The sequence below is a fragment of the Glycine soja genome, chromosome 18 (genome assembly GCF_004193775.1).
Source record: "Glycine soja cultivar W05 chromosome 18, ASM419377v2, whole genome shotgun sequence".
Taxonomy (NCBI): domain Eukaryota; kingdom Viridiplantae; phylum Streptophyta; class Magnoliopsida; order Fabales; family Fabaceae; genus Glycine; species Glycine soja.
This window is the reverse complement of record NC_041019.1, coordinates 41570564-41587704: the sequence shown is the minus strand read 5'-3', so window position 1 is coordinate 41587704 and position 17141 is coordinate 41570564. Positions and strand designations below refer to the sequence as shown.

The following is a 17141-nucleotide window of genomic DNA, read 5'->3' as shown; positions in this document are numbered from 1 at the left end:
CAATCTGTGTTAATTTACTGTATAATAATTGGAATACAGTAAAACACTATTTTATGGTCACATAAAATAATATAAAATACTCTCTCTCTCTCTCTCTCTCTCTCTCTCTCTCTCTCTATATATATATATATATATATATATATATATATATATACTTCCATTTTATCCAAAATAATAATCTTCTTATTTTTTTATATATAAATAAAAAAACAATTTTATAAAATTAATCTTATATTGTCATTAATCTATTTAAATTTTGTCATTTATCATTAATATTTAAAAAGATATAAGGAAAAAAATTAATATTATATTAAAAAATTAAAATAATAATTTTTTCCCTTCCACCAAAATTATATTACATTCCAACTACTTTGCGACCAGAATTATGGAGTAGTATGTTACAATTCTCTTTTCCTATGGATCTCACAGCTTGTAATTAAATAAATTTTTGTACGTATAAATTTCAATATCTCCTTAAATTTCTATTGGAGCTGCATTGTTTTTAATTATCTTCAACACAGTAAGACTTGCTTTCTCATAAAGACTGTGGCACCGTTTAGTTGCACCACTCAGGTTGGAACGAATGGCTGTAGGCACAAAATCCGGAGGTGAGGCTGAGAAACAAGCGGCACGAGGTTTTGTTTTATAGATGCGTTCACTTTCTTTCCAAAACTGCCTTTCTCTCGCTCTACAAAATCCACCAACCTCTCTCTGCCTCTCTCTCTCTCTCTCTCTCTCTCTCTCTCTAAATGGTTTGTTTTTGCCGTGGGAAACCACCCAAACCCCGTTTGAACTTATCTATTACTAGTATGAAAGAGAAAAATAAAAATATAAGAAAATAGAAAGTTTTTTAGACTAAGAAAATCTAACTTCCCAGAACAAACCAGAACCTACACATGGGGGGTTTCAGTCAATTTAACTATAAAGGGTGTCTCTGAAATTGTCACGTTCATGTTAAGGTCTTGATTGGCTTTCTGGGTTTGGAGAAGATAGAATCTCTGCTTCACTCTCTTCACTGCTGTGTAATATTCATACATACCCTTTTTCTCTTTGTAGAATTTAATTAGCGTTTTGATCATCTTCGAGTTTAGTACTTTGATTCTCTTCTTCTTGTGTACTTCTTGTAGTAGTAGTGGTGGTGTGTTGCTCCTACTCCTTGTGTTGTATGATTATCATTGTGTATAGAATTTTTTAGTTGGTGTGATAATGACCCAATTGGGAATAAAAAATTAATTAAACCTCTTATGAACAGTGCGAGTCGCTTTCTTTCTAGGTAAGAGAGGGCTTTTATTTTTATATGGTTTAAGATATCCAACTTGTTGATCCTCTTTTCTGTGTGTAGGTTGTTGATAACCTAGAACCAGATGTTTTATGTTGCATCCCTTCATAGGATTTGATATCCCTTATCCCTTTGCTTCCTTAATTGGAAACACGCACAATAGCAGATCTTCTTTTCCCCTTTTTCACTTCCGAAACTATACACACATCACATACCTAAAAAAAAATAAAAATCATACCCCTATCGTTTCTCTCACCCTGTACCTCTATCTGTACGTCTTTATCTACTTTCTCTCTCTTCTCTCTCACTCCAAACACCCCATACCTATACCATACCTGAAGCCAACAGAATTCTCAAAAGGGTTTTCAAAGTTTCAACCTTTGAGGGTGGTTTTCTCCACTTTTTTCTATTTTTTTTCTTTCTGCTCTTTGAAAGATCTTGAGTTTTGTTGAGATGGAGTGTGAAGTTGAATTACAAGGGGGAGATCTGCATGCAGGGGTGGTAACTGAGCCAAACCCTATTGGTTTTGGCACCATGGAAAACGAACACACTTTGGCGGTTGCTGAGAGAGAGATGTGGCTGAACAGTGACCAAGACGAGTTCCTAGGAGTCAATGATGCTTCCATGTTCTACGCCGATTTCCCTCCTCTCCCTGATTTCCCTTGCATGTCATCATCATCATCTTCTTCTTCAGCACTACCATTTCCTGTGAAGACCATGACATGTTCCACCAGAACCACAACAACAACCACCACTTCCTCTTCTTCCTCTTCCTCATCCTGGGCCGTGTTGAAATCAGATGCTGAGGAAGATGCAGAGAAAAATCATTGCAACCGCTACATGCATGACCAACTTGATGCAACTTTGTCTTCCACTGCTTCCATGGAGGTTTCTCAACAGAAAAACCTCGATCCTGGGCTTGGTGGCCCTGTTGGTGAGTGCATGGATGATGTTATGGACACTTTTGGGTACATGGAGCTTTTGGAGGCCAATGATTTCTTCGACCCTGCCTCTATCTTTCAGAACGAGGATAACGAAAACCCTTTAGTAGATTTCGGCACACTGGAGCAGCATGTGCCGTTGCATGATGAGCAACATGAAATGTTGCATCATCAGCAAGGGAGAACAGAAGAGGTTGATCATCAGGTTCCTGTGTGTGAAGAGATCCAAGGAGATGAAGAAGGTGGTGATGGTGTTGGAGTAGACGATGAGATGAGTAATGTGTTCTTGGAGTGGCTCAAGTCTAACAAGGATAGTGTCTCTGCTAATGATTTGAGGAATGTGAAGCTCAAGAAGGCGACGATTGAAAGTGCTGCGAGGCGGCTAGGGGGAGGAAAAGAAGCCATGAAGCAGTTGCTGAAGCTGATTCTTGAGTGGGTTCAAACCAGCCATCTTCAGAATAAGCGGCGTAAGGAGAATAACGGTAGCAGTATTAGCAGTGCACTTCAGGCACAGTTTCCGGATCCTAGTGTCCAGAACAACCAGAATACACAAAGTGGTTCATTTTCACCTGAATCAAACGCTTGTTTCAACAACCAGACACCGTGGTTGAGTCCTCAAACTTTTGCAACAGATCAGGCTCCTCTCATGGTGCCTCCACAGCAATTTCAACAACCCATGGTTGGGTATGTGGGTGACCCTTACACTAGTGGTGCTGCTTCAAATAACATCACAACTTCTCATAATCATAACAGCAACAACCCCTATCAACCTGGTGCAGAACAATATCACATGTTGGAGTCGGCACATTCATGGCCTCATTCTCAGTTCAATGTTGCTTGTCACTATAGCCAGTCTTTTGGGGACAATAATGGTATTTTCCCACATGGGGGTTTTGGTGGTGGCTATGGCAATAACCAGTACCCTTACCAGTTTTTTCATGGCCCTGGTGATACGTTGATGAGGTTGGGGCCCTCGGCGACGAAGGAAGCGAGGAAGAAGAGAATGGCGAGGCAGAGAAGGTTTCTGTCTCATCACAGGCATCATAATGGTAATCACCAGAATTCAGGGTCAGACCCACATGCAAGATTGGGGGGTGGTGATAATTGCACCACTGGTTTGGCTGCACCTCATCATGCAAATCCTACAGCCAATTGGATGTACTGGCAGGCTATGACGGGCGGTGCGGCGGGTCCTTTGGCTCCCCCGGCCGAGCCGCCAGCTGTGGACCGGTCTGCCTTGCAGACACAGAATTGTCATCAGAGTCGAGTTGCATCAGATAGGAGACAGGTTGGTGGACCTTAATTTGATCAGATACTGATGTTATATGATTTGTTTTGTTTAATGTATATGGCACATGATGTGTGATTAGTAGAATGTATATGCTGCATTTGATCATCATGAAGATTATCTTGAATTTGTTGAGATAGAGACATAGAGTTTTATGATGAATAATGCGTGCATGACTTGTTTTGTGATAATGTGTTTAATTGATATATAGGGTTGGAAGCCTGAGAAAAACTTGAGGTTCCTTCTGCAGAAGGTGTTGAAACAAAGCGATGTGGGAAGTTTGGGGAGAATAGTTTTGCCAAAAGTAATCATTCTTCTAGTGATTTTTTATGCTCTAGTAGATAAGTTTATAAATTTTTTTTAATTTCTGTTAACTTGAATTGTAACACTGGTGAAAAATTTTGTTCAGAAAGAGGCAGAAACCCATTTGCCAGAGCTGGAGGCAAGAGATGGAATTTCCATAACAATGGAAGACATTGGAACTTCACGTGTTTGGAACATGCGCTATAGGTATTCGGAGTTTCATTGAAAAATTTTCTGCTTTGCCTTTTGCTTTTTACGTTTGTGATACGTTGAGTCTAAAATGTTCTCTTTTGAATCAATTTTTTCTTGGAGCATCAGATACTGGCCGAACAACAAAAGCAGAATGTATTTGCTCGAGAACACTGGTGAGCTTCTTTGCTTTGAATTTGGCTCCACACAATAGTTAATGACCTTTCGTTTTTCCACCACTTTCATTTTCAAGGAACATGGTTTTTCATACACACATCCATATTTCCTTGTGCAGGTGACTTTGTGAGAGCCAATGGACTCCAAGAGGGAGATTTCATAGTGATATACTCAGATGTGAAGTGTGGCAAATATGTAAGACCCTTTCTAATTTTCCATTTTTCATTTTCTTAACATGTTTTGAGGTATAATAATTTTTTACGATACTTATATAATGTTATTTTTTTTATCATCTGTTTTAATACAAATTTTTGCATCGGCATTCTTGATTCCTATGGTAATTTTCTTATGACCGACCTGATCATAAGGAAGTGGTTCGAGTCCGGTGAACAATAAATACAAAATTTTGTATAAAAAAAAAAACAAGTATCATGAATACAATTTTCGTTTTTTTCTTCACTTAAAAAATTGAGAATTAATTGGTAGGTTTTTTTTTTTTTTTCAAACAGATGATAAGAGGAGTGAAAGTGAGACAACAAGGTGTGAAACCAGAGACCAAGAAAGTAGGAAAATCGCAGAAAAACCAGCATGGGACAGGGACAAATGCATCAACTACAGCTTGTACTGCTGCTAATAATGGCACGCCATCGTCACCGAAAACCAAAGCTGAAAAAAGTAGTAAATTAATATAATACATAGAATATGTATGTACAATATATATTATATTATATTATATTATATATAATAAAATAAGAGACTCTGAAGTCTGAACACGGTGCTCACATAATGTTGAGGAGTTTTAGCATGCCCTGCAATGGAGGCTGTCAAGGATTTGTATAACAGTATTTTGGGTATATTTCTTTTCGTAATTTATTTTGCGATTGTTATGTGAAAATGTTGTATGTGTTTAACTTGGATGTACATGTTACTTTATTAGTGGTCTATGTGATGTTCATTTAAGACTTGAATTTCACATTGAAGTTCATAGAATTTTAATCATGATTTGTATTATTCCTAAACGATAGTCTACTTGTATTATACAAGTAACTTTAGATAAAATTTAATGATTTAAAGTTATATGATAATCTAGGATTAAATAATAAGAAGAAATTATATTATCATTGTATTTTAATATTAATTTTAATTACATTCTGAATTTAGCATATTTATTTATTTTTGCTAAATATAATAATTTGAAATAAGTATGAGTGTTAGTTTCGTCAATAAATAATTTTATTTGGTCGACCCCAAAATATTATAGGAAGTCCTATCTCGATATTTGTTAACATTTAATTGAAGCTGCCGTTCATTCAGTTGTTATGATATGGTGATTACTAATTTGTGAAGACTACTAAAGAAACCCAAAATCATTTGTGCTTCGGCAAGACATGTTCAAATATCAAGTGTCGATTAAACCTTGAAATTCCTGAGTTAGCTAAAATATGAATAAAACTTTTTTTTAAGGAAATATGAATATCACTTAACATATAGTTATTCTTGGTTAGAAGAAAGATTTTCTTTTCTTCCATTTGGGTGGATAAGTCCTACTTAGTTCCTCTTGTCTTTTTTATCTTATTTAATGTTATTATTATTAAAATATTTTTCATTTAATTGAAGTTCTAATAATTTTAATGATTCTTTATTACTCTTGATCTTAAGTAATTAGAAAAAATTTCTTTTTTAATTAAAATTGATGTAATTAAATATAATTAATTAAATTTTTTAAAATAGGATATATGTTTCTTTTTCTTATATTCAAGATAGGAGGGAGTATTAGATTATTGACGGAGCTGTAATTAAATAAATCAAACGTCAAGGTGGAAATCTTCTCCAAATAGAAAACCACTAATGTATGTGTACCTTAAAAAAATAACAACTAAATAAATAATTGTGTACCTTAAAAAAAACCGAAAATAACAACAAAAAAGAAAGAGTGGAAACTCATGTATGTGACGTAGAGAGGTTTGCCTTCTTTTGGTTTAAGGATGAAGGAGCCGTGTACGGACTCTTCGGTGATAGAGTTTTTTTTTTTTTTTCGCTGAATCTCTTCGGTGATAGATGAAATGATGAACTCATGTCAGGAATAGATTCTTTGCCATACATAGCAGGGTCATTTTCAGAGTGAGTTTGTTTTTATTTCTCTCTTAAAATTTTATTTTATGTATTTAACGAGAGAAATAGACGTAAAATGTAAAATTAACGAAAATACAGAAATTGCACATGAATCTCAAATTCTCAATAGCACATGCTTTCTATCAAATATTTGTTTTTTTTCTAATTTATTTTTTATCAAATAAAAATTATTCACATGATCTCTTATTTTTTAAAAGTAAAAAATTTGTAAAATAGTCTCTTATTTATTATACATTGTAAAATGGTTCCTTAAAAGTAATTTTTTGAAACCTTTTTTATCTTAAAAAAAACTGAAAAGACATTACTTCAAGGATATGCTATAAGAAAATTAATTAAGGAACCATTTTGCAACTGTTAAAAAATGAAATACCGAATTGTAACTTAAAATTAATAAAGATAAAAGACCAATGGAATAATATAGTCTATATAAATTACACTTTTTTATATTGTTTTTATATCTTAACTTGATTAATTTAACATATTATTATTTAATCAATGATGTAAAACTTTATTAATTTGTTATGTTATCTTTTAATGGATCTTAACCAACAATAGATACTAAAATTAATCATAAAATAAAAATATTTAAGTAGTCAAATAAAAAAATAAAAATTAAAAAGTAAATGGAAATCAACTATATCACAACTATAAAATATATATTTAAGTCTGTCAACTATTACTAATTTATATTTTATAAAATATATAATTTATTTGTTTATATTAATTTACAATTTTTTAAATATTAATTTATCAAATTTCTATATTATTTATTATTTAAAATATTATATAATGTTAAAAATATCAATATAATTACTTTTGCTTCTGCCGCAATTTATTTACAATTAAACTATTAAACTTTAAATCAATTTTTTTTATCTGTTCAATTTTAAATCATATTATATGTTTACATGTGAATTCAAAATAATTATTGATGTGATATGGCTATAATCATTTCATGTCACCACTAAGTACTGACATGCACTATTTAAAATAATAAATTTATAAAGACTAAAATTATTAAAATATATCTAGAAGGCTAAAATTATAGTTCATCGTATATATAGATATTAAAATTATATTAGTCACGCTAGTAAAAAAAAAACATTATTAGTCACCCAAGTTGACGTTCCAAAATTTTGAAGAATAACAAAACATGGGCCACTAGAAACTACGAATATTTTGAGACAAAAGGTTCAAGTTAGAAAATTAAATGTATGGACAAATTGGAGGCCGTGGAATAAATAAGGCTTAAATTTTATTTTAATTCTCGTGTTGTGGTGTTTTGGTTAATAGTTGTATATGGATAGTATAAAATAATTTTACATTTTTATTCGATTAAAATTGATTATTTTTAGGATAATTATTATAAAAATCAACAAACTATATATAATAAGTTGTGATTAAATATCAGTCTAAAATAATCTTACATTATTAGCGTATAGTCTATTTTCTCTTATTTGGTCCATCTTTTTTTTTTAAAATACAAACATTTAGTCTCATATTTTAGAAAATCCATAATTTTATTTCAATCTTTAATTAATTTTACCTACGTTTTATTACTTTTATTTTGGTTCAATTGAATCCTAAGTCTAACATATTTATTTAAAAAATTATAAAAAATAAAAAATGATTAAATTAATTGAAATGTAACCAATAATTGAAATAAGTGTACCAACAATTGTCGACACGATGACCGGCTAGGGAAATAAGATGGTGTTTGGTTTGATTGTTTTATGATTTCATTTTCAAAGAAAACATAAAATAAGAGTGAAAATACGTTTTTTCAAATTTAGAAAACATTTTTTTTGAAAATATTTTCAAAAATAGAAAAAAAAAACTAAAAAACAACACATCAACATTTTCAACCTTTTCTAAATAAGTGAAAACACGGTGACACCTTAAAATATTTTTTTTTATACATGTTTTTTAAATCTTAAAAATTTAAAAATGAAAAAAAAAATAAATATTCAAATCAAATGTCACCTAAATGTTTCTATTTTAAAATAAGGAGACTAAAACTACATATTTGACAAACTAGGAAAACTAAAGTTGTAATTAAGCCAATAAAAAATCCAACACAATGCAACATGTATGTAGATTTTTAATAGATTAAATGACTTTTTATATGTTTTATTTAGTGCATGTTTGGGGTGATGGTGAGTTTTTATTTTTGATATCCAAATTCAATTTTCAAAGAAAGAAAAAAGATTTTCAAACCCAAGAAAAAAGATTTTGGAATTTGTTTTTAGTTTTGAAAAACACATTCTCCATTCATGATCATTTGATAATAGTCATTCTTGTAATTGTCATTACCACCATCACAGCCATCGTTACCAATGGCCACCATTATCATTATCATCACTAACCACTACTTTTAACACCAACACCACCACGAGCATCATCACCGTCATTATTATTATTATTATTATTGTTATTATTATAATTGTTGTCACCACCGTACAAAATACCCATAAACTAATTTTAGTAAGATACAAAACTTTCAAAAGAGTTTATTTCAAAAATAAAAATTAGAGGAAAAAACTAAAACAAAATTTTCAAACTGATTGTTATTTTTAAAATTTTTAAATTCAACTAAAAACTACCCAAAATAATACCTTATTTACTTATTTATTTTTACTCATTTTCGATAATTCATTGTCAACCTCTTACCTAAAAAAACTAATCTTTCTCGGTATAGTCAACTGATTAGGATTAAAAAAAATTCCTTTAAGAGTCGTACACACACTTTTGATGCATATAATTCAACAAAAACTATATAAGCAAAAAAAAATCATTGTGTTGATTTTAAACCTTTGTACAATCAATAACTTTGTCACATTATTAACCCGTTTTGATAAAAAAATTAATCACTATTAGATATTTCAATAACCTCTTGATACAATTAATTTTTTTTTACTGCTTGATACAATTAATTATACGGCGATAATTATATATATATATATATATATATATATATATATATATATATATATATATATATAATTGCATTTATCTACTTTTAACCATTTTAAACAAAATTAATTATATTTATACATGTGGATTGGGTGTATAAACCTTGGACGTACGTTACACTTTTTCCTAAAAGTAAAGAGTGTTAGATTATATATATGTGGTTGAAAAATCAGAGTGTGGTGATATCATTGGTTAAATTACTAGAGATACTACTCAATTGTCCTTTCCACATGCAAGGAAAGAGAAATATCCAGGATGCTACCTCCCAAGTCACACAACATCAAACCGTGCTGACTAATTTTATGAGGAAGTCTCAATCAAGATTGCAGAAGAAAGAGGTCACTCATGATGAAACCATCAAATTAAAATTCATCATTATTAACTGAAAGTGAATCATATCTGTCGGCAATGGATTTCGCCAAGTGCACCACAAATTTGCTCTTCGTTTTGATCATACTATGTTTTCTTTTTTCCGATATTGTTACTGCAATTGACACCATCACCTCATCTCAGTTCATCAAGGACCATGAAACTATCACCTCATCGCAATTCCTACAAATTCACTGTGATATGGGTGGCTAATAGAGACCAACCACTGAACAATTCTTCTGTGGGGATTTTACCAAATCTGAAGATGGCAATCTTGTGGTATTGAATGGGCAGAAACATGTCATTTGGTCATCAAATGTGTCCAATATTGTTGGATCAAACTCTACTACTTCCAAACTTTTAGATTCTGGGACCTTGTACTACAAGAAAGAACCACAGGAAGCAACATATGGGAGAGTTTCCAGCATCCTTCAAATGCAATGTTACCCAATATGAAGCTTAGAATTGACAAAGTAACTGGTAAGAAAGTGAAACTAACTTCATGGAAAAGCCCTTCTGATCCACACAATGGGAGCTTCTCTTTGAGTGTTGAACGCCTTAGTATACCTGAAGTGTTCATTTGGAACCAAACGCGCCCGTTATGGCGCACCAATCCGTGGAATGGTAAGGAAATGTTCGAACACTTTTTTCGGGAAGTACAAGAGATTGGCTTGATAGTCTATGGGTATGATAGATAAAAGGAGCGTTAACAAGACACGCAGTGGAATAAAATGATTTAAAGTTAAATAATATATTATCAGAATAAAAAATTATACTAAAAACAAGTACTTGGATATTAGTCCTTGAAATATAATTTTTTGTTAATAATGTAAAGACTACGTGTATTCACGTTACGATTAATCAGTGTTATCAACTACTTTAATAAGAAAAAAAAAAGCAAAAACTAAAATATTTTGGTGCTTGTGTATTGAGAGAAGAGGAAGAGGAAATGGTAACTGTGTATTTCAAACTTCAAACTGCAGTCTATTTATAGCACACAGATAAAAATAACCTTTCCAATCATATCGGAAGCCACTAAACTGACAGTCTCACATTATCTATTTAAAGCCGTTTGAACTTATATTTTTGTTTGTTTCCGTTGCTCATTTTTAGCACTTGAAGTTGAAATAATACTTATCAAGTCCAACACTTGTTCCTACCAACAGCTTTCCAACATGAAGTTTTCCACATTTTTTTTCCACCAAATATTTCAAATTATTTACTTTCTCAATCCTAATTAAAAAAAAATATAATAATATTTTACTTAAAAAATTTATATATCATTTGATCAAATTAAATTTTTTAATTTGATCATCAAATATTAAAATAATTTTTTATTAGAGATTAGAACACCCGTTGTATGATCTAAACTGGTAATATATTAACCAAGGTAAACATCAAAATAACATTCCTTAACATCTGAATAAACTTTAAGTAATATTTTACCTTCAAAAATTATTAGAGAAAATAACAGTGTTTTCTTTCATTGTTAGGATCCTAGGTTAACTCTAGAGTATGATAATATTGTTAAACTACTTTAAGTTAACTTATCATGAATGACTTAGAAACTCTTTTCTTTCATTCAATTTTTTTAGTGAGGATTTTATTCATAGAACTCAAACTCATTACCAATAATTGATGGACTCCGTCTTGATTAATCAATAATTCTTCAAGTATCTAATCATATTTAATTCTTATTCAACCAGCACCCCAAGACATTATAAATAACTTGTTAATTACCATTATAATCTCAAGTCAAAGAAAACTAATTTCTTGAGAATTTTCTTTTGACAAATTAAGATAATGTAAACCATTAAAAATTCTCAATTAAGTTAGTTCAAATGATCATATTCACATATGCATCATTTATATGTGTAATTAACAAATGAGATATATTAATATTTATTCACTAAAGACATTCACATATACAATGATCTATCCGAATTATCAATGTGTCATTCATAATAAATCTGTGATCAACAAAACTTTAAATTAAAATAGTAAAAGACTTATTTTCTATTTTCATAATCTCTATTATGATAACACATCTTTAATTTTAATCAAGGAACTTATTAAATCAACTATTTTACCAAACATGAATATGATAAAAAAAAAATTGTTATTAAAACTAGAATTGGTTACATGATAGATTGGATCTAGGCCATATACACATTTATTCTCAATAGGGCAGTCTCATGGAATAGCCGTCAATTTGGGAATGTTGTTTATCGTATGTGCAGACCTTTTGCAAGGTGTGATTCTCAAAGATCGCAAGTCGCCAACATGCAGCTGTTTAAAAATGTTTGAGTCAAGGAACAAAGAGGAATGGAATAGTAAAAAACTGAACTAGTGGATGTGTTAGGAGCAAACCTTTGCAGTGTGATAGGGCCAAAGATCAAAATACAAGTGCAGATAATGAAGCAGATGATGGCCTTTTGAAGCTGTCAAGGGTCAATGTTCCAGATTTTGCAGATGGGTCATCTCTCACACTTCAACCAGACACATGCCGAAGTCAATGTTTGGAGAATTGCATATTCATATGATGCTGATATTGGTTTTATGTCTTGGGGTGGGAATCTAATTGACATACAACAATTCTCAAACGGAGGACTTGATCTATATGTTTGTGTAGCCTACATAGAACTTGATATAGATTATATATGTGGTGTGTGACTCAAAATCACAATTGGCACAAGTAAGAAGACTTTAAAGTGGTGCTATCATAACTGTTTTCAGTTATTATAACTGAATTGGTTTTGGCACCAAAGTATAGCCTTTGTTCCTAGGACTAGCTTTTAGAGTGTATATATATACTCTTGATCATGTAATGCAGAGAAAGTTTTTTAGAGGCTGCAAAACAGAGGAGTTGCAGGAAATTCAAAAAGTTCTTAAAGGAGGTAGTGAGCTAGGTGATTGAGAGAGGTTTTGAAAAGAGAAACCAAGAGAGATCAAAGCTAATTGCTGCTTGTATTGAACTTGTAATTTCATGATCAATGTGATGATGAGGAGCTGCATTTTCTCGTGGATGTAGGCACATTGCCGAACCACGTAAATCTTTGGGTCTTGCTCTGCTGTGCTTGTTTTCTGTTTTTCTGGTTTTCTTTGATCTTGTGCAGGTTCTACAGCTTAGATAGGTAGAAGAAACAACAAGTGGCGCTGTCTGCGGGGACAAGATCAAGATCAAGAAAGATGGGAACAACAAAGTACGATATTGAGAAGTTTTCAAGGGAAAATGACTTCGGGTTATGGAGAATCAAGATGGAAGCAATCTTGATTCAACATGGTTGTGCAGAAGCTCTTAAAGGAGAAGAAAGGATGTCTGAATCTCTAAGCTCAAAGGAGAAATCAGAGATGATCGATCGACCCAGAAGTGCAATCATTCTATGCCTTGGAGATAAAGCTTTAAGAGAAGTTGCAAGAAAAAAGACACTAGCCTCAATGTGGTTGAAACTGGAGTCATTGTATATGACAAAGTCCCTTGCAAATCGGCTATGCTTGAAGCAACAACTGTACACCTTCAAGATGACAGAGTCAAGAACAACTGGCTGATTTCAACAAAATTCTTGATGATTTGGAAAATATTGAAGTAAAGCTTGAAGAGGAGGATAAAGCTCTCTTGCTTCTGAATTCCTTACCAAAATCCTTTGAACATTTCAAGGATGCAATTCTTTATGGCAAAGATCAAGACATTACCCTAGAAGAAGTCCAGACCTCAACAAGGACCAAGGAGATGCAAAAACAGCAAGACTCTAAATCTGAGGATAATGGTGAAAGCCTGAATATTTCAAAGGAAAGGAGTGAAAAAAGGGAATAAGAGGAAAGAAGTCCATATCAAGGTCAAGGGATTCAAAGAATGGCTAGAAAACAAAGTTCAAATGCTTTAATTGTCACAAAACTGGTCATTTCAAGAAAAACTGCCCAGACAAGATTAAGAAAGGATCTTTGGACTCTGCTGACATAGTTGAAGCCTCTGAAGGTTATGAGAGTGCAGGTGTTTTAGTAGCTTCTAATACCAAAACACAAGCAGAATGGATTATGGATTCTGGATGCTCATATCACAGCAGCCCGAGAAAGGACTATTTTGAAACCTTGGAACTGAAACCAGCAGGAGTTGTACTGCTAGGAGACAACTACCCCTGGAAGGTACAAGGCATTGGAACTGTGAGATTGAAGATGTTTGATAATAGAGAGTATCTACTGAAAAATGTAAGGTACATTCCAGAACTCAAAAGAAATCTTATTTTCATAAACATGTGTGATGATCTAGGATATTCAACTAGAATTTTAAATGGTGTTCTTAAGATTTCAAATGGATCTTTAATCATTGCCAAGGGTGACAAGAATAAAAGTAATGACTTGCTTATTCTTGAAGGTTCCACGATTGTTGGAAATGCATCGGTAACTAGTAATGCATTGATTGATAAAACAAAACTTTGGCATTTGAGATTAGGTCATGTTAGTGAAAGAGGATTGCATGAACTTGAGAAACAAAATATGCTAGGTGGTGATAAACTAGATAAACTTGAATTTTGTGATCATTGTGTGCTTGGTAAATCCCATAGAATAAGCTTTGGCATGGGTATTCATGTTTCATCTAGGCCTTTTGAGTATGTGCATTCAGATTTATGGGGACCATCTAGAGTGAAAACTCATGGTGGAAGCTCATACTTTTTCACCATCATAGATGATTTCTCAAGAAGAGTATGGCTGTATGTTTTGAAAAATAAGTCAAAAGCTTTTAAAAAATTCAGAGAATGACATACTCTTGTTGGAAATCAACTTGGTACAAAATTAAAATTTTTAAGGACTGACAATGGTCTGGAGTTTGTTTCAGAGTAGTTCAATGAGTTTTGTAGGAAAATAGGCATCAAAAGGCATAAAACAGTCCCTCACACTCCACAGCAGAATGGTTTGGCAAAAAGAATGAATTGGACCATTTTGGAAAGAGTGAGGTGCATGCTTCTAAGTGCAGGACTGCCAAAGAGCTTTTGGGGAGAAGCTGCAAACACAACAACATATTTGATTAATAGATGTCCTTCATCAGCCTTAGATTTCAAGACACCAATGGAAGCTTGGAGTGGTGAACCACCTGATTACTCAGAATTAAAGGTGTTTGGATCACTGGCCTTTGCTCATGTTAAACAAGGAAAGTTGGATGCATAGGCCGTAAAGTGTGTGTTCATTGGCTATCCTGAAGGAGTTAAAGGGTACAAGCTGTGGAAATTGGAACCTGGTGAGACAAGATGCATCATCAACAGGGATGTAACCTTTGATGAGAGCAGAATGACAATGCTAAGTAAGGAGCAGAAGGATAACAGCTCAAGTAGTGAGAGTACCAATTTTGAGATGAAGCATTATGAGATTTTAGATCATGGCATTGGAGATACTATTGATCACACTGATCAAGGAGAAGTTGGAGATAATGAAGAGATGGCTACTCATCATGACTTGTCCAATTATCAATTGACTAGAGATAGAGAAAAAAAGGTGATAAAGACTCCAAAGAGGTATGGTCATGCTGACATTATTTGCTATGCCTTGAGTGTTGCTGAGGAGATTCAAAATTCAGAACCAAAGACCTGGAGGGAAGCTATTGAAAGTGAAGACAGCCAGTTGTGGCTTCAGGCAATGAGTGAAGAAATGGAATCTTTGAGAAAGAACAAGACCTGGATACTTGTGGATCAACCCAAGAAGCAGAAGGTTGTTGGATGTAAGTGGATTTTCAAGAAGAAAGAAGGCATTCCAGGAGTAGAAAGGCCTAGATTCAAGGCAAGATTGGTAGCAAAAGGCTTTACACAGGTTGAAGGAATTGATTATAATGAGATTTTTTCACCAGTTGTGAAGCATTGTTCAATTAGAATCATACTTGGTCTGGTAAATCAGTATGATTTGGAACTTGAACAGCTGGATGTTAAAACAGCCTTTCTCCATGGAAATCTAAAGGAAACCATTTACATGAACCAGCCTGAAGGTTTTGAAGAAGGGGAGAACAAGGTGTGCTTGCTGAAAAAATCTTTGTATGGACTGAAGCAAAGCCCTCGAATGTGGTACCTGAAATTTGATGAGTTCTTGATCAGATATGGCTTCATTAAAAACAGATATGACAGTTGTGTATATATCCTGAAAAAGGGGAAAGTATGTGTTCTTTACCTTCTCTTGTATGTGGATGACATCCTCATAGCAAGTGCTAATAAGGAAGAGATTAGGAAACTCAAAGAAAGCTTGAACACAGAATTTGAGATGAAAGATCTAGGGTCAGCTAGAAGAATACTCGGGATTGATATTCATAGGGATGGAGCAAAGGGTGAACTATTCATATCCCAAAGCAATTACCTCAAGAAAGTGGTGGAAAGGTTTAGGATGCATCAAAGCAAACCTGTTAGCACACCACTTGGCCATCATACAAAGCTATCTGTTATTCAAGCACCAAAAACAGCTGAAGAAAGGTCTAAAATGGATCAAACACCCTATGCCAGTGGTGTTGAAAGCATAATGTATGGAATGGTTTGTAGCAGACCTGACTTGGCTTATGCTGTAAGTATTATAAGCAGATTCATGGGAGATCCTGGCAGTGCACACTGGGAAGCTGTGAAGTGGACACTGAGGTATCTAAATGGATCTTTGAAAGCTGGATTAAGGTACAAGAAGACAGCACATGAGGCAGCAATCATAGGCTATGTAGATGCAAATTTTGCAGGAAATGTAGATACAAGAAAGTCCTTAACTGGATATATGTTTACTTTGTTTGGTACAACAATCAGTTGGAAAGCAAATCAACAATCAGTTGTTGCTCTTTCAACAACTGAAGCAGAATACATGGCCCTAGCTGAAGGAGTAAAGGAAGCAATCTGGCTTAAAGGTATGATTAATGAACTTGGAATAGCACAAGCTTGTGTCACAATTCACCATGACAGTCAAAGTGCCATTCACTTAGCAAATCACCAAATGTACCATGAGAGGACAAAGCACATAGATGTGAAACTACACTTCATCAGAGATGTGATTGAATCTGAAAAGGTGAAGGTGGAGAAGGTTTCAACCGAAGAAAACCCGGCTGATATGTTCACAAAGACCCTATCTAGTGTCAAGTTCAAGCATTGCCTGGACTCGATAAATTTTGAAGATGCCTAAAGCAAATTGGTAGAAGTACAGCCCTAAATCACAAGATAGACACTTGCTGATTTGGAGTCAAGGTGGAGATTTGTGGTGTGTGACTCAAAATCATAATTGACACAAGTGAGAAGGCTTTAAAGTGGTGTTGTTATAACTGTTTTCAGTTATTATAACTGAATCGGTTTTGACACCAAAGTATAGTCTTTGTTCCTAGGACTAACTATTAGAGTGTATATATATACTCTTGATCATGTAATGCAGAGAGAGAGTTTTTTAGAGGCTACAAAACAGAGGAGTTGCAGGAAATTCAAAAAGTTCTTAAAGGAGGTAGTGAGCTAGGTGATTGAGAGAGGTTTTGAAAAGAGAAACCAAGAGA

At 33.3% G+C, this 17141-nt stretch overlaps 1 protein-coding gene across 5 annotated transcripts; it reads left to right on the top strand.

Moving 5' to 3' along the window:
• The first annotated feature begins 682 nt into the window (after positions 1 to 682).
• Positions 683 to 5167, top strand: LOC114395070 (B3 domain-containing transcription factor ABI3-like). 5 transcript variants are annotated; one of them, XM_028356769.1, is made up of 8 exons: positions 685 to 1022; positions 1343 to 1665; positions 1776 to 3508; positions 3720 to 3812; positions 3918 to 4018; positions 4124 to 4176; positions 4296 to 4372; positions 4687 to 5167. In XM_028356769.1, the coding sequence occupies exons 3-8, from the start codon at positions 1814 to 1816 to the stop codon at positions 4867 to 4869; spliced, it is 2202 nt and encodes a 733-aa protein (XP_028212570.1). In that variant the 5' UTR covers positions 685 to 1022; positions 1343 to 1665; positions 1776 to 1813; the 3' UTR covers positions 4870 to 5167. The 5 variants fall into 5 exon arrangements, with proteins under 5 accessions (XP_028212572.1, XP_028212570.1, XP_028212571.1 ...); XM_028356770.1 differs by lacking the exon at positions 1343 to 1665 and having other exon boundaries at positions 685 to 1020; XM_028356767.1 differs by having other exon boundaries at positions 686 to 1022; positions 1343 to 3508.
• Positions 5168 to 17141: the final 11974 nt, after the last annotated feature.